General features: G+C 35.3%; 1 protein-coding gene and 1 long non-coding RNA gene across 2 annotated transcripts in view; one reads left to right on the top strand and one right to left on the bottom strand.

The window, feature by feature from the left end:
- LOC137496012 (uncharacterized) overlaps positions 1 to 19,875 on the bottom strand; it is a 66,026-nt gene extending 46,151 nt beyond the window's left edge. Inside the window, exon 1 of the long non-coding RNA XR_011016077.2 lies at positions 19,720 to 19,875. This is a non-coding gene — a long non-coding RNA (uncharacterized lncRNA). The remainder of the gene's footprint in view (positions 1 to 19,719) is intronic.
- igfn1.4 (immunoglobulin like and fibronectin type III domain containing 1, tandem duplicate 4) lies at positions 135 to 18,682 on the top strand. Its single transcript, XM_073954530.1, has 23 exons — positions 135 to 638; positions 5,106 to 5,181; positions 7,156 to 7,278; positions 7,594 to 7,733; positions 7,845 to 7,944; positions 8,077 to 8,118; positions 8,215 to 8,266; positions 8,350 to 8,539; positions 8,706 to 8,819; positions 8,905 to 9,073; positions 9,598 to 9,870; positions 9,976 to 10,365; positions 10,464 to 10,588; positions 10,669 to 10,810; positions 11,125 to 11,418; positions 11,503 to 11,802; positions 11,889 to 12,068; positions 12,186 to 12,314; positions 12,389 to 12,468; positions 12,562 to 12,754; positions 15,765 to 16,058; positions 16,143 to 16,463; positions 18,444 to 18,682. Exons 2-23 carry the CDS (start codon positions 5,145 to 5,147, stop codon positions 18,446 to 18,448), a joined length of 3,693 nt encoding a protein of 1,230 aa, XP_073810631.1. The 5' UTR covers positions 135 to 638; positions 5,106 to 5,144; the 3' UTR covers positions 18,449 to 18,682.
- Positions 19,876 to 20,860: the final 985 nt, after the last annotated feature.

The following is a 20,860-nucleotide window of genomic DNA, read 5'->3' as shown; positions in this document are numbered from 1 at the left end:
AGTAATTATTGTACTGAAATAGCACTTACTTAGAAAACAAATGGCATAATTTTAAAAGTCACGTAAGATACACTTTAATTATCCAATAAAAATGCAATATGTTCGGTCATATTACATGTGCAGAGTTCGTCATCCTAGTGGAAATGGCAAGGCCTAGGTCAGTGTCTACATTTAGGATGAGAGTGACTTAAAAGCTAAACACTCTTGTACTTTAAATAAAAATGAAGTTCTATAATAAAAATTATCCAAAATACGCCGCAACTGGGATGTCATTATTTTGCTTATGCAATAGCACTACTAGATTGTATCTGGTTGGCAAAGAATTTCTACATCCAAATGATTAAAAAGCTTAAATTTAAAAGCTGAAATAATATGGTAAACCACTCTTTTGCGATGAGTGGCGCCACCCAAAACAATAAAAGTTAGTTTCACATCCAGTCAGGAATCCAAAACGATATATGAATATCTGCTCCATGGGCCGGGCTGGACATCCCCCCACCTCAGCTTCTCAAATAAAAGCTTTAATGTGACAGCTGATTGATTCAACTGCATGGACGGTTTCCATTCGGTCCACCAATGTTCTGAAATGAACAAGTGCCGCTGACGAACAAGCTGAAGGAGCAGCGAGAATATTTAAGGTGAGATTTCATTTTCTTTGACATGCAGCACCTCAATATTTCTAACAGGTCACTCTTAGTTATGCAGTTCATCAGTCCTTGAATTATGAATAAACAATGAAAAGAAATGTTGCATTAATAATCGTTATCATTCATCTCGGAAAACTTGTGCATAATCTCAATACTGCAATGGGAATTGAGTTGCACCTTAACAAAGAAGGAAAAACCATTTAGTGATTTGTTACATCGCAAAATCTAGGATAGACAAACATCTGAGTGGTTGTTTAAGGTTAATCACTGCTATGAGAATCATTCCCATCTGCTTCATCTTTAGATTTAGAATGTTACTTGGAAAGAAAATGTGTTTCTAATTGTAATGTCAGGATTTCTACAGGTTTCATCAAGTCAAATGTTTTTTAAAACCATTATTAGTGAAATTTTAGACTTCCACAAAGCTAAACGCTAAGGTTTTTTTCTAATGGCCCAGTTAATCATTACAAAAAAACATTAAAAACAGTAGTTATTTTGAGGGAGATAATTAAACCATGTGTTTATAAATATAAATATAAATAGAGTTGGTAAATAGAGTTCATAAATAAGAGTTAATTAACAAACTTTTGCTACTGTAAAACTTTTATTGAGATGAAGTGATTGGATGGGTGTTGGCCCGATCAGGTATCTTTAAATGGAGATAGGAAAACTAAGACCTGTTTAAAATGATTTAAGACCTACAACACAATGATTCAGTGAACTTAAGACTTTTTAAAGCCTACGATTTAGATTTTGAAATTTAGTTTTTGAAATTTAAGACATTTTAAGACTTTAAGACCCCGCGGATACCCTGAATGTAGTGTAATGTAGTGTGGAAATGTTTTCAATTCTATCAAATTTACAAATCGTTTAAAAAAATAAATAAATAAATGAAAGCCTTGTTTTAAAAAAATATCCAAATTTCTTGAAAAAAAAGCGTTTGGCATTTAGTTGAGAAGAAAAATTAGGATAATACTAGAGCTGTACCGTATTGGAGAAACCTGATATTGCGATATTTTGTTTTACTTCGATATATATTGCAATATGAATATAATTTCACAATGATTTGAATAGCTCGAATAGGTTGAATAGCTTTTAGGTAGACTAGGATGGTCAAGTCATATTCTTCTTGCAGTAAATCGGCATAAATTATAATAAATTACAAGCAAAAATAAATAAACAAACAGTGCTTTATGGTTTTCTGGGGGAGTATAACAGTATTCAAGTACAGAAACTGAACAACCAAATGTAAAATAGCATAACCATCATTGTATAAAAAAAAAATTACAAATATATATATATATATATATATATATATATATATATATATATATATATATATATATATATATATATATATAATATTTAATAATATATTTTAATTTTAATAAATAATAAAATTATGCAATGTGACAATTGCAGATACACAAATTGTTTGAATATTATATTTTTTAAAACAATTTAATATAAAAAATAATATATCTTGTTATACATGTTATATTATTGTACTATGACATAAAATGTAACAATATTCAAAGGGGCTATAATTCCATTTCTAAATTTAGATTAATTAATTTGCTTAATCATATTTTATTCAATGAAACACTTGGTCATAGAGCTGGGCAATGTGGTAAAAAATGCAATCTCAATTAATTTTTTTTCCATATTAAACAATAACGATATACATTTCGATATCAGTTGTTGATGCTTCCAGATTTAAGAGTATCCCAACAATGACAGAAGCCACAAATTAGAGGCTATATTAAACAGCATAACCTATTTTCAGTGGCATCCCTAATGTCAACACATTTCTAAATCCCATTGTTGCACATTTCTGCTGTGTGATTGTCTCTTAGATAAATATAGAGTAAACAAAAAGTCCAGAGCTTATCATTGTTATCGACTTATATTTTATTGTAATTTGATAAAAAATCGTTAATCAGCCCAACACTATACTTGGTCATTAAAGGATGGATGGATGGATGGATGGATGAAAGACAGACAGATGGACAGATATAGATTTATTTGCTTCTGTGGATCTTTTATCTGTTTTATTTGGTTTTACTTTTTCATCTGCAACAGAGAGACAAAATTTCCGTCAGACAGAAAGATATAAGAAGATTTTAGATATAGACTGTACAGCTTGACGCCAGAACTCTCAAGATCAATTGACAAATAGTCAGGAAAAATGAGCAATCTGAACGGAGGTTAGGACCCCAGATCCTCATCATCCCAGCCTTATGGTGGAGGGCCTTTGCTTCAGCCGCTAAAGAAAGTCATTTAAAATCTGCTTCTTTTCCCTCAGCAAAACACTGTTACTAAACATCTGAAGATTTCTTTTTGTGTGTGCTAGGCCATTTTGAGGCACACATAATTTCGTTTTGTTCTCGTGTGATCTGTCAAATGCTGGATAACTGTTTCTTTCCCCTTTGGCCTCATAAAAGCATTGCTGAGGATCCAGTGAATCTTGGAATGCCAATAAGTGTTTTACTGCCAGTCTAGTATTACGCCATGTGCGATATGTATGAAACCAAATTCTTAATATATCTTTACTGGTTAACTTTTGAAAGGTCATGGCCTAATGAATCGTCTTAAGGACCATTAGAAGTAAGAGGGAGCATGGGACCACTTTAGTGATACTTGCTTTAATTACTTAATCTATCCTTATTGAAAAGCAGGAAATATAGAAATACCTTTAGAGGAACATTCACATTACTTTGAATAACATTCACCAACAGAGATCTACAAACTGATCTTACTTTTTTTAGCATTCATTTTCCTTCAGCCAACTTATCCAGCCTGTTTTACACAGGGGATGCCCTTCCAGCTGCAACCCAGTACTGGGAAACATCCATTCACACTCAATCAAACACGTACACTATGGCCAATTTAGGTTATACCAATTGTCTTTGGACTGTGGGGGAAGCCGAAGCATTTAAGAATACTCTACATAATAACCTAAGCTATTATTAAGAATATCCTAGATTTGGGATACAAAAGATATACTGTACATCTCAAAGTAGACCAGGGGCAGGTAAAAATCACCATTGTTTGAGGAACCCCTATCCTAAAATTTGGTACTTATGTATACTTTTTTAATACTGATATTTATTCTATGAAAATTCATCATGAAATGGTCTAATATATACCTGACAAAATTCTTGTCGTCGATGCCAGTTGTAAGAGCAACAAATAATAACTTGACTTCTAGTTGATCATTTGGAAAAGTGGCAGAAGGTCGATTGTTTCAGATGAATCATCTGTTGAACTGCATCACAATCATCACAAATGCTACAGAAGACCTATTGGAACCCGCATGGACCCAAGATTCACACAGAAATCAGTCAAGTTTGTTGAAGGAAAATGGTTTGGGATTACAAGAAGAGGGCACATTCTTCAGCAGGATAGCACTCCCTCTCATACTTCAGCCTCCACAAAGTTCCTAAAAGCAAAGAAGGTCAAGATGCTCCAGGATTGGCCAGCCTAATCACCAGACAGGCCATTATAGAGAATGTAAGATGAAGGAGGAGGCATTGAAGAAGAATCCAATGAATCTTGATGAACTCTGGGAGTCCTGCAAGAACTCTTTCTTTGCCATTCCAGATGACTTTATTAATAAGTGATTTGAGTCATTGCAGAGATGTATAGATGCAGTCCTCCAAGCTCATGGGAGTCAAACACAATATTAATACCTTTTCCACTGCACTATGACGTTATATTCTATACTGTACATTACTTTTGTTAGTGACAAGACTCAAAGTTTGACATTACTGTCCTAATTAAGTAATTAAAAATCAAGCCATGATCATATTTCAATTTGGTAAAGCTTAATCCTTTGCCTTTTATATAAGCCACTTCTGATAGCGAATGATCAACTAAAAGTCAAGTTATTATTATTGGTTGTTTTTAAATCTTGGATAGACTACAAGACTTTTGTCAGGTAGGGTATAAATTATTAGGAAAAATAAAACTATGGATTTAAGTTTCACTACTACTCGTTTTTTAATAATTTTTCTGTACACATTTTTTTATGTATTTTTGTATTTAAAACAATTGTTTAATTATTTCAGAATATATCATTCTTCAGTGTGAGATTTATCAAACAACGCAGTCATTTGGTGCATCAAGCACAGTAATAATTACTATCTGAACACTTCAGTAGTTAAGCAAAGAATTTAATTTATTCAGAACAAACACATTTATACTCCACTTTGTGTCCTCAACCACATCGCTTTGATGTTACTTTCCTAACAACTTTATTCTCTTAATATTACAACTTTCATCTCATAATGTTAGCCTTTTATATAATTGCTTTTACTTTCAAAACACTAACTTCCAGTGAGTGTGTGAATGAGGTCATTTGCAAGTTTCATAAATACAGATTATTTATAACAGTATTCTAAGGCCAATGGGTTCCCAGACTGAATTTCTAAACCTTTATGTGTTATTCATATACAGCTTAAAGTCTTAAAGTGACAACTGGAATATATTCTGAAGATGCCACAACCTGCAGAAGAGATTCCTGTTGGTCAGGGTAAGTTAAATTAGAATGAAACGACAACATAATTGCATTGATTTTCATGTAAAGACTAAATAACAGTACTAAATACATGCATATGAAGCTGAAGTGTAAATTATTAGCCCTCTTGTGATATTTTTTCTTTTTAAAATAATTCCCAAACGGTTTTACAGAGCAAGGAATTTTTCACAGCTTTTCCTATAATATTTTTTCTTCTGGAGAATGTCTGATTTGTTTGATTTAAAGTACAATAAAAGCAGTTTTAATTTATTTTTTTAACCATTTTAAGGTCAATATTTTTTGCCACCTTAACCAACTTTTTTTTTTTGATTGTCTACAAAACAAACCATTGTTACACAATGATTTGCTTAATTAAACTAGTTAATCTTTTAAACTGAAAATTAAATTCACTTTAAGCTTAATATATTCAGCCTGATCTCACGAGAAAACAAGTATTTTACGGTTTGTCAGTTTAGTGGCTAATTCGTACAAAATTGTACGAGTTCAGTCGTACAAAAATGTAAGATTTTAAAAAGAAGGCGTGGCACTCAACCCCACCCCTAAACCCAACCGTCATTGGGGGATAAGCAAATCGTACTAAATTGTACGAATTAGATTGTACGAATTTATACGAATTAGCCACTAAATCAAAAAGTTACGATTTCCCATGAGATTATGTTGGAATATTAGTATCTTCAAAAATATGTTTATTTATTTAGGTTTTAATGCCATATCAGCAGCATTGGCTATATTCATGGTAAAAAATATATATATTAATAAATATACAATATATAATCATAAAATCAAATCAGTTTAACAAACATACATTGTAAAAAACAATGAAGTAAGCACAACAGCACAACACTAAAATCAGTTGTTTACAATCATTCAGTTTGAGTAAAGATAAATATTTTAAAAGTGCTCCAGAAGGCACCTTTTCAAACATTTCGCTTAAAACATTTCCCAAATAAAAACGTTTTCTAACATCATTTTTAAAATACACACATTCTATTAAAATGTTTTATCGTCAAAATATTCAGTCACACACAAGTCTTCCCAATTCAATAAATATGCGTGTGTAAGTCTTGAGTGTCTGATTCTGCATCTCGTATGTACAACCTGATCATGTCTATTTTCAAAACGGTAATTATTTCTTTTATTTAACTGGATTCACTTCATACAATTTGTTATTCCTGCATTCATCCCATTCCATTTGCCATTTCTCATTATAATACAGATTTCAAACAGGTTTAATATCAGGTACAGGAATTTTACATTCTGTTATATCCAGCTGGCCTCCGCTGCTTTATCTGCACATTCATTTCCAATGAATCCCATATGACCAGGCATCCAGCAGAAAATAATATCAAAGTCTTTAGTCTTTAAAAGGCCCACTTTTTCTATAATACTAAAGATCATAGGATGATCAGTTTTCAGTCAAAATATGTAATTGTACGGTCATCATGGCAAAGATAAAATAATTCAGTTATTAGAAATTAGAAAACAAAACTATGTTTAGAGATGTGTTTTAAAAAAAAACGTTTTCCATTAAATAAAAATTGGGGGGTGGGGGTGGGGGGAAATACAAGAAGGCTAATAATTGTGATGTCATCTGTCTTATGCATTCTTATATTTTGGACAAAAGAATTTAGATAGGCCTATACTGCATTTGAAAGCTTCTGGCACTAAAACCAAATCATCCGTAACAAATTACCATCCTTTTTTCTTTTTTTTTTAACACATATATTATAAATGCACCTTCAGGCCTAAAACATTTAGGTAGTGTTAGCTTATACTTCATTTCGATAGCCCCTCATTAGCTTTGGTTCAGACTTCAAGGGAACATTGCCCTCATGTGGTTAAACAAATAATCATCAATCATCAAAACACAACTGCCATTTTTCTATGCTGGTGTCTTAAATCACTAATGCAAACCATTTAGCATTTAATAAATGGATTATTAATGCACATATCTTTCATATCTTTCAGTGGAGATCAAGAAGAGATCCAGAGTGCCTGGTGTCATGATCACCCAGTATGTCAAGGAACTGCCACGTGGAAAATCTACACCTGATTTCACTAGGAAACCAATTGCCTTGACAGTACAAGAAGGTATCAATAATAGCAACAGTCATAATGATCACAATAATAGTTGTTATTAATTGTGGATTAAGTGTTGCAAGTTATAAAGCATCACCCCCACCCAAAGAATACATTTTACAGTGTTTAAAGAGTTGCTCAGTTTTAAGGCATTAAAAATACAATTGATAAATAGTCCAACAGCCTACTCTGTGAATTTGATTAAACATGCATGTGATAGCTGATTATTCATTTAGCTAGAATGAAAAAGCAGTAGCTTCAGGTAGTATATCCTTCATAAATGTAAAACTCGGACATGATGAATGGATTGCTTTTTTTCAACTCAAGGCAAAGTGGCCCTTTTCAAAGCGGTTGTGAATGGAGATCCAGCACCGACTGTAACATGGACTCGCAACAAGGGTGACACTACTGATCCAGAACAATATAAGCCACGTTATGACGAAAGGAACAGGGAACATGTTTTAGAAGTAAAATATATTAATAATTTAGATCTGAAATTACAAGATCATACATTGAAATAAGTTGTGGTGGTAGATACCAATAAATTCTTGTTTAATTTGTTGTTTTGAAAACAACAGATGCCAAATGTGCAAGTAAATCAGGCAGATACGTACAAATGCTTCGCTACAAATACATTTGGACAAGCAGTGTGCACTGCTACGCTGAGCGTATTCTCAGGTAGGCAACATATTCATTTGGCAAAGTGCAATATTCAAGGACATTTAACTCTTTCCAACATATTCATTTAATTTGAAGAAAAAGGCAATTAGATCTGTCATGTAAATGGTCATTATTTCTTCCATCTTTCAGTTGGATTCAAGAAAAAGCAAACTGATGCATCCTCAAATAAAGGTGAATATACTGTAATCATCCTGAAATAAAATGCAAAGAGAAGTGCTTTATATATTTACGTTGTATTGATATTGTACAATATTTCCTTTTTTGAAGATGGTGAAGCCAATGATCCTGAGGATTTCAGAAAAATGCTTAAAAAGACCAAGTAATTGTTTTCCTTCAAAGAGTCAAGTGTCTCCTACAAATAAATGTTACTTTTTCGCTTATCTTGGAAATCTCTTCATTTAGAATTGTCAAGAAGAGAAAAGAAGAACCCAAGAAAGAGGGAGAGATTGATCCAAAGTTCTGGGATGTGATGCTAAATGCCAAAAAATCTGATTATGAGCGAATCTGTCATGAATTTGGAATCACTGACTATCGGTGGATGCTGAAACAGCTTAACCTAAAGAAAAAGGAGAAGGAGGATGAACAAGCAAAGGTACTTTCAAGGATTTAGAAAATTTGATCTCACTGTCTCCCATTGGACTATCTAGTTTTTTATCTAGTCATATTGCTTTAGTGATATTCCGTGTTTATTTTTATTCTAATAGAATAACATTAAAATACAGAATTTTCCTAAATTATATTCATTTTATATCTTACAGGTGGTTGAAAACGTTGACAACATGAAGCCGATTGAAGTAAAGACAAGTGGCAGAGCTGAATTTGAGTTTGATATGAGGATTAAGGACCCAAACAGTAAAATTTACATGTACAAAGTAAGTTTATACGTTTTTACACTGATAGTGAACAATGTCATGTAGCACAAAAAAAAAAAAAAAAACACATCCAAAACTTTTTCAGAATGGTGAAATGCTTGATTATGGCGCTGGCTCCGATGATACTTGTAAACACAATATGAAGAAAACTGGCGACAAGTATTTGTTTAGCATCAACAATCTTGGCTTAAATGATGGTGGACTATATCAAGTTGATGTAGATGATGTCAACATCATCACAACAAAATTAGAAGGTAAGCATTTCATTTTTAGATTACTTGAGCATGTTTTGGCATCGGGGATTCTACATAAATTTATCAAGTCAAATTTAAGACTTTAAGACCTTTTTAAGACCATTTTAAGACCGTAATGAATGCAATTTTATACTTGCACAAAGCTAAACACTAAACATTTTTCAATAAAACATTTTTAAAAAACATTAAAAACAAATGGTATTGTAAGGAAGATAATTAAAACACATTAAGAAGTCAATAGAGTTAATAAATAAGCTCTTTTTAACACATTATAAATTTATTGTTAGTGATTGGATGGGTATTGGGTAAAGCTTTAAATGAACATAATAAAATTAAGACCTGTTTAAAATTATTTAGGACCTACAGCACAATATTTCCGTGAATTTAAGACTATGTAAGGCCTAAAATTTGGTTTTTGAAATTTAAGACATTAAGACTTCACAGATACCCTGAGCTTTTCAATTAACATATGTACAACCTTTAAAGTGTATTCATGTTTGTTTCGACTATTAATTTCTTCACAGTTCCCGATGTGGAATTTGACGGCAAGCTGAAAGATGTTAAAGTGGTTGAGGGACAGGATGCAGTGTTTGAGGGTGTTTTTTCTGGCCCTGTATCACAAATCACATGGTGTGTCAATGACATCTCTGTTGAGCATGGAGACAAGTACAATATCACAGTCTCTGAGGACAAGCTCACCCACAGACTAGTAGTAAAGAACAGCAAAAAAGAAGACAATGGTGTGTACACAGCTATTGCTGGGATTAAATCATCCAGGGCTTCTCTTGCTGTTAACGGTAAGTCGGCAAGGAGAAGCAAGCAATAAACTAACACCTTCTTTCAAGATACCTCTGTATAAGATGGTATTTAGTTATTGTTTGTTATGCTCTATGCAACAACAGAGGATCCTAATGCCAGGGGGAAAGGTCGAGATGGTGCAGGGGATGGAGCAGATGATTTTGCAAGATGTCTGGCAGATGAACAGGCCAGACTGCAGAGAGAAAAAGACGAAGCAGCCAGAAGAGGCAAGGGTGCAGATGGCAGAGGTGACGGAGCGGATGGCCATGATGGAAAGCATGGTCATGGTGATTTAACAGATAGCCGTGGTGATGGAGCGGATGGGTGTAGAGGACTTGGCTTGGGAGACAATAGAGATGCGTCAGCAAAGTATGGACAAGGAGAAGACATTACAGTTGTAAGTGGTAAAAATGGAAAGAGTTCTGGAATGGGTTTCGGAGGAGATGGATTGAGTAGCCAATCAGCTGTGGTTGGATCTGGTGGAGATGGTGCAGGTACTATATACAGTATATTTTCTTAAATGCACATTTATTTTTTAAATATATAATAACACGTCAAGTTAATTTAGAGCATTCAAATACATCCATTTCAGATGATAAATTGCACTTCGCAAGTGGGTTAACAGACAAAAATGCCCTCCGTGGCAAACCAGCAGAGTTGGTGTGCAAACTTAGTACTGACAAAATTAATGGAGTGTGGTATAAAGATGGAAACAAGGTATGTTTATGTATTATTACAACAATATTACCAACTGTTAAGCCTGAGTTTGACATTCGTTTATCTTTTTTCCCAATCAGTTGACTTCCAAAGATGGAGTGGTGATCTCGAAGGATGGTTGCACACATAAGCTCGTTGTCCAGAATTGCAAAGATTCTGATGCAGGTCTATATCATTTTGAGGTAAATGGTTGCAAGACAGAGGCGATGGTCCGAGTTGGAGGTAATTACATACAATTTTCTTTTTCTTTTATTTGTCTAAACCAGGGCTGTCAAACTCAATTCCTGGAGGGCCGAAGCCCTGCACAGTTTAGTTCCAACCCTGCTCCAACACACTTACCTGTAGGTTTCAAACAAGCCTGAAGGACTCAATTAGTTTGATCAGGTGTGTTTAATTATTGTTGGAACTAAACTGTGCAGAGCTGTGGCCCTTTTGGAACTGAGTTTGACACCTGTGGTCTAAACATAAAGAAAATACTGCCTGTTTGGTGTTACAATAACCTTTACTGCTGTTTTCACTGCATGTGTTTTTGCTAGATCTTCCAGAATTTGACCTTGATGCTTTGGGAAAGTTCTCCAACCCTGTAATAGTGAAAGCAGGCCAGAGTGCATCATTTAAGATGTCATTTCCCCCACAACCTTCACTGGAGATAAAATGGTTTAAAAATGGCTCTGAGCTTCTTGATGGAGGTTCAGTGAAAGTGGTGAAGGAATCAAACCACAGTCGTCTTCAAATAAAAGACTGTCTGCGATCAGATACTGGCCAAATCCAAATTAGGCTAAAGAACCCTTTTGGTTCTATTGAAGCTTTATCAAGTCTTACAGTACAAGGTGAATATAAAACATACCATTTAACTGCTATAAAAATAAACAGCCTACAATGTTTTAAAAGACATGCATCTGTGCCTTTAACAGACAAGCCAGGTCCGCCTCAAGGCCCAGTAGAAGTGAATGAAACCACATCATCAGTCCTTGAACTGAAATGGAATCCTCCGAAGGATGAAGGTGGCTCAGCAGTGACCAACTATATAATTGAGCAGCTACAGGTTGGACAGAATACCTGGCAAAAGGTTGGGGATATTCCAGCTAACCATCTTAACTTCAGAGATAGAAGTGTGTCCCTTGGCAAGAGGTACATCTATCGCATCTATGCTGAGAATCCCGAGGGCATCAGTGAGGCTCTGGAGACTGAAAAAATCATGGCTGGCTCTTTAAGTAATCTCTTTAAGTTTTTACAAGATGGATTTTTCATACTGAGCGGTACTTATATCATGCAATATTTTTATTTATGTTGTTGGTAGTGTTCCCTGGTCCACCAACTCAGCCAAAGGTGGTCAGTGCTTTCAAAAACTGTATTAACCTATCATGGACTCCACCAGAGAAAGATGGAGGGAATAAAATATTGGGGTACCAGATAGAAAAACGCAAGAAAGATACAAACCAGTGGGTGACTCTAAACTCAGTTAAGGATCCTATCAAAGGTAATCCAAACTGAATGAAAGGATATCATTTTAAGTCTATACTGTAAAACAATGTTGAGTCCTAATAACAACTGCTAGGATGCATCAATCAATGACCACTATCTCAAATTCTTACAGGACTGAAGTATGGAGTGAAGGATGTGTCTGAAGGGTCAGAGTATGAGTTCAGAGTAATTGCCATTAATTCATCTGGAGCTGGGGAACCCAGCACTCCCTCTGAAATGGTCTGCGCTAAAAACCCCAACAGTAAGAACAATGCGAAATAAACATAATATCTGAAATGAGGTCAAACACATTTTCTGATTTTAAACTATTTCCAGTGAAGCCCCATTTCAAAGATCCTGAAGATTTTATGGTTGTGAGATCAGGAAATTCTATCAGAATCAAAATTAACTATGAGGTAAGAAATCCACATCTATACAATTTACATATCCCTTGCCTCGGTCCAGTCAATTTTCTTCAAAGGATATTTTTTTTTATATCCCGCACACAGGCCGCTCCACAGCCAGACATTAAGTGGCTTAAGAATGGTGAACCTGTATCTCCCTGGAACAAGATAATTCATGATGATGGCACCTGTACGCTCATTGTCCCCTCCTCAAAGTATTCAGACTCTGGTGTCTATACCATTGTGGCTAAAAACTCAAGTGGGCAAGCCAGCTTTGACATAGAAGTCAGAGTAACAGGTATGGTCATGCCACTCTTGTATGTGATTTCACTATTTTTCATAAAAGTAAGAATATATATAAACAAGTCACCTTTTACAGCATACCAAAAAAATAAAAAAATACTTGAAAATGTGAGTAGTGGCATTACAGGATCTAAACTTCAATGTTTTGTACATCAGCAAGACATACTCTAATTTACAACCGTGTATGTAATTTTTGATGCTTTAGGGTGTGCATGAACTTGAAGTTGTTGTTTTTTTCAGTGGAATGCTGATCTGGAATTCCAAATGGAATTTTGGTAGGAAGTACTTTCTGTTTGCTCATCATTCCCTTGTAACAAACTAACAGTAGTGGGGTAAAGAATATTGTGGCTGAAGCTATCAAATAGACGTCAACAGAGAAGAACTGCCACTCCAAACATGGAAGCAAATGGTCAGACTTTGATGAAGTTAACCAAAACAAACACACTTTGTTCAGTGGATTATTTTTTTATTTCATGTAGATTAACTTCTGGATAAACCTTGCAAATTTTTATTTAACATGGACTAGAATTAATTTACAACAACCCCGACAATAAAATACATCAGAGAAGCGTTAGAGTTATTCTAAAGTAAAGCAACTATTGTTTAAATATGCCTATCACTATAGAATAGTGGTGTAACATCACAAATCTCATGGCTCGGATCACACTATGGATTTTGAGTGATGGATCGGATAATTTTTTTGATCAGCAAAAAAAAGGGAGGGAACAAATGTAATTTGCTTTACATTTAAAAAAAATATTTCTGCAAAAATCATTGGTTTTAACAAACTGAATTTAGAGCCTGTCATTTCAATAAAAATGTCAATCAAGAAAGATAAAGCTGAAAAAAGGAAAATATTCAATACGAAAAATCATTTTTGATATACTGTTGCTGATAATGCTAAATATGGAAATCTTACATCATATTTATTTTCAATTAATGATTCAACAATTCACACAAAAAAATCCTCATGTTTCATTATAGGTGTATTATTTTTGAAAAACCAATTCAGCGACATCATTTTGATGGTTGTTTATTGCCACCCATTAGTTACACAATGTAATTGCTGCAACATTTACCAGCGTCAGGTTCCATTAAACAGGGATTTTAATCTTTACCATAAACATCAGTTTTTAAATCTGAACAATAAACTGTTCTCCCAGTACTTCTGTTTTTTAATTGTTTGTCACGAACTGAAAGAGTGTAAGAACTCTTAATCTCTCAATCAAAAGCAGCGCTGCGAAGGATTAATAAACATATTCAAATCATAATCATTTCTCATTCATGGTGTGCGGGTTTGAATTGAGATCACGATCTTTTAATGTTTAATTGTGCAGCTTTACACTAAATGCACTAATGCAGGCTAAACAAACAGTGACAGAAAAACACCTTTAAATAAAAACCTAAAAAAGCCTTTAAGTCCCACCACAACTAGTTGCATCATCATATCATACAGGGAAGCCAAAATGCTACATGTGATTTAAATGACGTGGGAGGCGATCTCTCTGCAATTGCAGGGCTCGAAATTGCGACCATTTTGGTCGCATATGCGCCCGAAAATTTATCTATGCGACCTCATAATATATTTGGGCGCATTAGTGCGACTGCAGATAATGGTTGTAGTGCGACCTGTTTTGATTTTTTGTAAAAACATGCTGAATCGCTCTTCCCTGCCGCTATATTGGTTCATATTAGCTGTCATTCACTCAAGGTATTCCGCTGTCAGATGACAGGGAAGGAGCTTTTATGATTACGGGAAATGCAAACGGCTGAAGAGTAAAAACTTAAAGCACACAGGTTTGCAAAGCCCACCTAAAGTTGAGGCGCAGATGAAAGCGATCATGACACGTCACGTGGTGAATAGCTGAGATCAATCGAGTACGCGCTTCTTGGAGAAGGTGCCCGAATCTCCATGCGTTGCATTCCCTGCGTGTTCAGCACAAATGTCAGCTAAAAGTCAAATCTAATACTGTACATATCATCGCCAAAGAAGCTCGCCTTTACTAAGTTTACACTGAAACTGCGGCTCATAACAAAGACCGGTATTGCGCCGATGGTTAGCGCAAGAATCCTGCTCTGCCTGCTCATAAATTGGGTCGGCTGACTCGCCTGCTTTTCCACTAACACAGAAAAATGAAGATCATCTCAGACTGAACATTTAAATTGACACAAACTGAAACCAAAACTTTTAAAGAGTGATAGAAGTGAGACTTTACTTAGGCTACTTTCTTTTGTCTATTCTTTTTTTGAGGTGTATATTATTTTTTTATTTATTTACTGATGACTGCTTTGCAGCTTTCATCATTGAATTTAATGATTTATTATTATCTTGGGTTTGTTTTGTAGCAGAAATATTATTTATTAAATTGACATGCATATAAAAACAGCAGTACAAAATCAATATTTCTTACTGCAATGCTTCATTTTTGTTTGATGCAAACTACAATTATTTTTTTATAAAGTAACAGACTTTTTATAGCAGATAACCTACATTCATGCACATTCAAGGCAGTATCATAATGAGAAATGGAATTCATTGTTACTATTATTCTCATTTTTTTATCATCATTAATATTCTGTGGCCTAATTATTAGACATTCATTTTGGAATTATTGCACACAAATATCAATGTCTTTGCAGCATTAGTTAGATAGTTGTTTCTGGTTTTTGTTAGTCCTATTAATGTTGTTTTAAAATACAATAAATCCCTTAAAAAACAATTTGCAGCGGTGCTCATTCATTTTTGGTGGGTGCTCCTAATTTTTTCTGGTGCTCTTAAAAATTTTTTTGGTGCTCCTAAATATTTGAAGTTGGGAGCACCGCTGCTACCAAGTAAAAAAGTTAATTTCGAGTCCTGAGTTGTTATAAATGTTGGTTTAACGTACAAGTTATCCTCCATGCGTCACCTGCATTCCGAACTCTGGTTTGTGATCTGTACAGATCACAGATCAACCATGATCTGTTACACGACTACTATAGAATCATTCTTCTTTTTGTGTTTATAGATGAACCCAGGCCTCCAGGACCAGTGGAGTTAGAACAGCTGGTTTTTGGTAAAGTCATTATCAGATGGTTGCCATCTCCAGACCATGACAGAGATGACAGACTGCACTACATGGTGGAAGAGCAAAACTCCAACAGCCGCATTTGGCGCACAATAGCGGACCACCTTCTCTGTACAACCTACACAACCACCGTACAACCAGGTCAAGAATACCACTTCAGAATCTATGCAAAAAATGACATGGGACTTTCTGATCCTTCGGATTCACCAACGTGGGGTGTCAACAGCAATAAAGGTGAATCGCAAGATTGCTACCATTAGGCTGCCGTATTACACAACAAGAAATATTTACATCCCTTTTTTTCTTCCTGCCTACTAGTTCTAGCACCCTCAACTGTGCCAACCATGGTAAATTTAGAAAAGCCACCATCAATCCTGGTTCCACTAAAACTCCACTCTCCGCCAAAAGGATACCAGTGCTACATGACCTGTGCTGTACGTGGTTTGCCCAGCCCATATATTGCATGGTACCATAATGGGATTTGCATCAACTCCGACAACAACTACTACATCACAAATGCATTTGGCGTCTGCTCAATGTACATCCTCAGAGTCCGGCCTGAAGACAGTGGCGAGTACAAAGTGGTGGCGGTCAACTCACTTGGCAGAGCAGAGTGTTCTTCGACATTAAAAGTGAAAGGTATGACAGCTGCGGTGATCGTTTCTAGGCTTGAAAAACATTTACCACAGTCACCTGATTTGCATGCTGGTTTGTCCTTTGTAAATGAGTCACGTTGCTAATAATTTGGAACATGATTACGTAATGCAAATGGCTAGATTGGTCTACAGTCCGTGCCAGAGCCTGTCAAAAAGTGACCCGGAGGGCAAATATGGACCGTCAATCATTTTTATGCAGTCACAGATTGATTTAGACAAATTAGCTGCACCGCTTGATGCATTAGAGCGCTTTCTGTACAAATCTCTATGGTGAGTTCAGAAGCACTCAGCAGTCTGCAATTAAAAATAGAGAACTAAAACTAATTGAAGAAGACATATATTAAACTACTGTCTGCTGTATGCACCTTTTAATTAAGCTAAGAATGCTGTGTACTGTATGTGTGCATTCACTGCGACTTTCTGTGTCTTTTTTTTTTTTAAATGAAGCAACACAAAATTATGCTTGAGTACATTGAAACTTGTGTATGTTTCAGTCCTGATAATTAAAGTTGTAAATAACTGAAACTCATGCCAATGCATTGTACAGTATAATATACACTCACTGGCCACTTTATAAGGTACACCTTACTAGTATCGGGTTGGACCCCCTTTTGCCTTCAGAACTGCCTTAATCCTTAGATCCTCCCTGGCATAGATTCAACAAGAGACTGGAATATTGCTAAGAGATTTTGGCCCATATTTATAAGACAGCATCACAGTTGTTGCAGATTTGTCAGCTGCACATCCATGACGCAAATCTTTCGTTCCACCACCTCTCAAAGGTGCTCTATTGGATTAAGCTCTGGTAACTGTGGAGGCCATTTGAGTACAGTGAACTCATTGTCATGTTCAAGAAACCAATTAGAGAGGATTCACACTTTATGACATGGTGCCTTATCCTGCTTGAAGTAGCCTTTAGAAGATGGGTACACTGTGGTCATAAAGGGATGGACATGGTCAGCAACAATACTTAGGTAGGCTGTGGTGTTCTGTGTCACGATGCTCAGTTGGTACTAATAGAGCCAAAGTGTGCCAAAAAAATATAAACAGTTGATACAAGACAGTTGAATCCATGCTTTCATGTTGTTGATGCCAAATTCTGACCATACCATCCGAGTTTCGCAGCAGAAATCGAAACCCATCACACAAGGCAACATTTTTCCAATCTTCTATTGTCTAATTCTTGTAAGCCTGTGTGAATTGCAGCCTCAGTTTCCTGTTCTTAGCAGTTGTGTTGTGAAAGTTGTGTTCTTAGCTGAGAAATGGCACCCGGTGTGGTCTTCTGCTGCTGTAGCCCATCCGCCTCAAGGTTGGACGTGTTGTGCATTTAGAGATGCTCTTCTGCATACCTCGGTTTTAACAAGTGGTTATTTGAGTCACTGTTGCCTTTCTATCAGTTCGAACCAGTTTGGCCATTCTCCTCTGACCTCTGGCATCAACAAAGCAGTTGTGCCCAAAGAACTGCCACTCACTGGATATTTTCTCTTTTTCGGGGCCATTCTCTGTAAACCCTAGAGATGACAGTGCGTGAAAATCTCAGAAGATCAGCAGTTTCTGAAATACTCAGACTAGCCTGTCTGGCACCAACAACCATGCCATGTTCAAAGTCACCTAAATCACTTTTATTTCCCATTCTTATGCTCAGTTTGAACTGCAGCAGATCATCTTGATCATGTCTACATGCTTAAATGCATTGAGTTGCTTGTATGTGCATGTTGCTTGCATGAGCATGTGATTGGCTGATTAGAAATTTGCATTAACAAGCAGTTGGACAGGTGTACCTATTAATGTGGCCGGTGAATGTATATTTAACATTTAATGCAAATAAGATTGCTTTAATATTTTTGACAAACGTATTTTGTTCTATTTAGGTGTTCAAATTTAACACAAAAACAAGTATATATCAGCATATCTTGTTTGTAAAGACTAGTTATTATTTTTTCCCCTCTGTTCTACGTTTCAGATTGATCTTCTCTCTGTTGGATGTGCCAGCTTCTGCCACAACTAATTTCATGCATAAATTTTAAGTAAGGGCAGTAAGTGCATGAATATAAATGAAGACAACTGTGGGGGGTTGCAACTGAGGACATAGATAATGTGCTACTATACACTATGTGATGTGTAGAACTTAAAAAAAATAAGACAAATAATTGTAATGTGTGTGAAAATTACAATATACAAATAAACATATTATTATGTGCATCCTTTTAAGCATTATTATTTCAGACTTTTCATGGCATCTTCAATAAAGTTATGAGCCAATTGAACTCTACTGGATGTTCTTCTTGGACATGGTTGAAAGAGCTTCACAGACATTTAATCGCACACATGGTCAGGCCTTATTCTTCTGAATAAAATGATAAAATTCCAACAAGACATGCAGCACTCAGATGTACAGTGACATTTAGGTTTATATTGTGAGAACATGGAATTGTTTCAAATTGCAACATGAATAGTTCCAGTCCCAGCATGGTCCCTTGCATAACCAGCTCTAATGTCAGCAGGCATCCCTGACTTCCTAGAGACTGAAACCACGATCAAGAGGCAGATATGTAGTGCATAACCCAGATATATCATGTTAACAGAACCTAAAATATAACTTTAGTAGTCTAAGATTTTTAAAATACACTATTTAATAACATTACTGTAAAACTGAACAGACAAATACAACATGCTAATGGTTTATATAGGCTGCACTGAGCTAAATAAATTACTCATAGGAGAGACTTCATTTTCCTTCAGTTTAGTCCCTTTATACATCCACAGCAGAATGAACCGCCAACTTGATGCCCTTCCAGCTACAACCCAGTACTGGAAAACATTTATACACACTCATTCACACACATTTTTAGCCAATTTAGTTTATTCAAATCACTTATAGGGCATATCTTTGGACTGAGGGGGAAACCGGAGCACCTGGAGGAAACCCACGCCAACAAGGGGAGAACATGCAAACTCCTCACAGAAATGCCAACTGATCCAGACGGGAATAGGAGGGACTAAAAGAGATTTATTTGTAGATTGTTATTTAAAGGTCTAGTTTTTTTGTTGTTGTTTGTTTTATTTTATTATTATTTTTTATTTTTTTCCAAAAGAGACTTTTAGAATATTCTGGCCACTAATTATCTCGAGTTTATGTGTCGAGACAAACCCATGACATCAGCGTCGCCACAAACACACCTCAGCAACATTAGGCTACTTACAAAAGCAAACCTAGATATTAAGATATAAAAACTCACCTGAAACCAACACTGTCTTGACGATCCTATGACTGTACAAACACTTCACGTCGTACTCAACACTGGTATTTATCGTAAAGAAACAGAATGTTTGTCGAGTCGCAAAAACATTTGCCAAGAGCTCGCGCGTGCTTTTAGATTTACCGCGCTTGAATCAAATTTAAGAACCGCGCATGCGCTTTGAAATCCTTGCGCCATAAAGATTTTAGTAGTACATCGTCAGCAGAGCACGTAAAACCAAGACGAGGAGGAGAAGGTATGTTTCAGGAAGATTAACGATAATAGTCCAAAGAGATATGTAAAACTGCTTTTATCATGACAATCATAAAGCTATACTATCTGATCTCCTCATCATAAACTTTTATAGTCTATATACAAACCAGCTCCCCTGATTTTGCTCTGCATTAATGATCAAGTGTCTTTGTAGCTTAATCAGAGGTTAACATTCTTGCATGAAGAAGACTAAGAATGAAAATAAGGGAAACCATCACAGACACAAGAAGATTTACTGTTTTCCTCTAAAATGTGGTAAATTCATACACAGACATACTCACACACACCAAATAGTAACCATTAAAACTGTAGATTTTAATTAGGGCTGCACAATAAATCATTTCAGCGTCGATATCGCAAAGTGTGTGTCTGCAATAGTCACATCTCAAGATATGCAATGTTAGTTGTGATTATATTTGATCATCACAAAAATTAAGTATACATGACATTTTGTTGAGTCATGACAAAGTATAACCGTGACAGTTTACAATTTACATGTGTTTTTACAGGCATTTCAAGGGAGTTTAAGGCATTCTGGAACAAAATAGTAGATTTGTAATTTTAATGAGGAATTATTTTATTGAATTAATAAAATTAAGTCTATACAGTGGGATTTTACATTTCATTAATACACTTCTATACCTGAATACCAATGTTTTACTCTCCGGAAAACCATTGAACACTGTTTATTTTTTCATTGCTCTATTGCAATTATTTTTGCTTGCAGTTTGTTTCTTATTTTTTATACATGATTCACACTCTTAGACAAACAATCAATCCCAATTAATGATTTCTTTCTATCTAGAGCTATTCAAGCCCTCTGGTGAAAGTGTATTCATATATATCAAAGAAAAACAAAATATCGCAA

The sequence above is a fragment of the Danio rerio genome, chromosome 6 (genome assembly GCF_049306965.1).
Source record: "Danio rerio strain Tuebingen ecotype United States chromosome 6, GRCz12tu, whole genome shotgun sequence".
NCBI classification, from domain to species: Eukaryota; Metazoa; Chordata; class Actinopteri; order Cypriniformes; family Danionidae; genus Danio; species Danio rerio.
Note: the sequence above shows the minus strand (reverse complement) of the source record. Positions and strands in the feature narration are given on the sequence as shown.

Excerpts from the sequence above, each read along its gene's own strand:
- igfn1.4 (XM_073954530.1), top strand. The coding sequence starts at position 5,145 with ATGCCACAACCTGCAGAAGAGATTCCTGTTGGTCAGG. Across the intron at positions 8,820-8,904 it reads GTAAAATTTACATGTACAAA|AATGGTGAAATGCTTGATTA; the intron begins GTAAGTTTATAC and ends AAACTTTTTCAG. Across the intron at positions 10,366-10,463 it reads ATCTGGTGGAGATGGTGCAG|ATGATAAATTGCACTTCGCA; the intron begins GTACTATATACA and ends CATCCATTTCAG.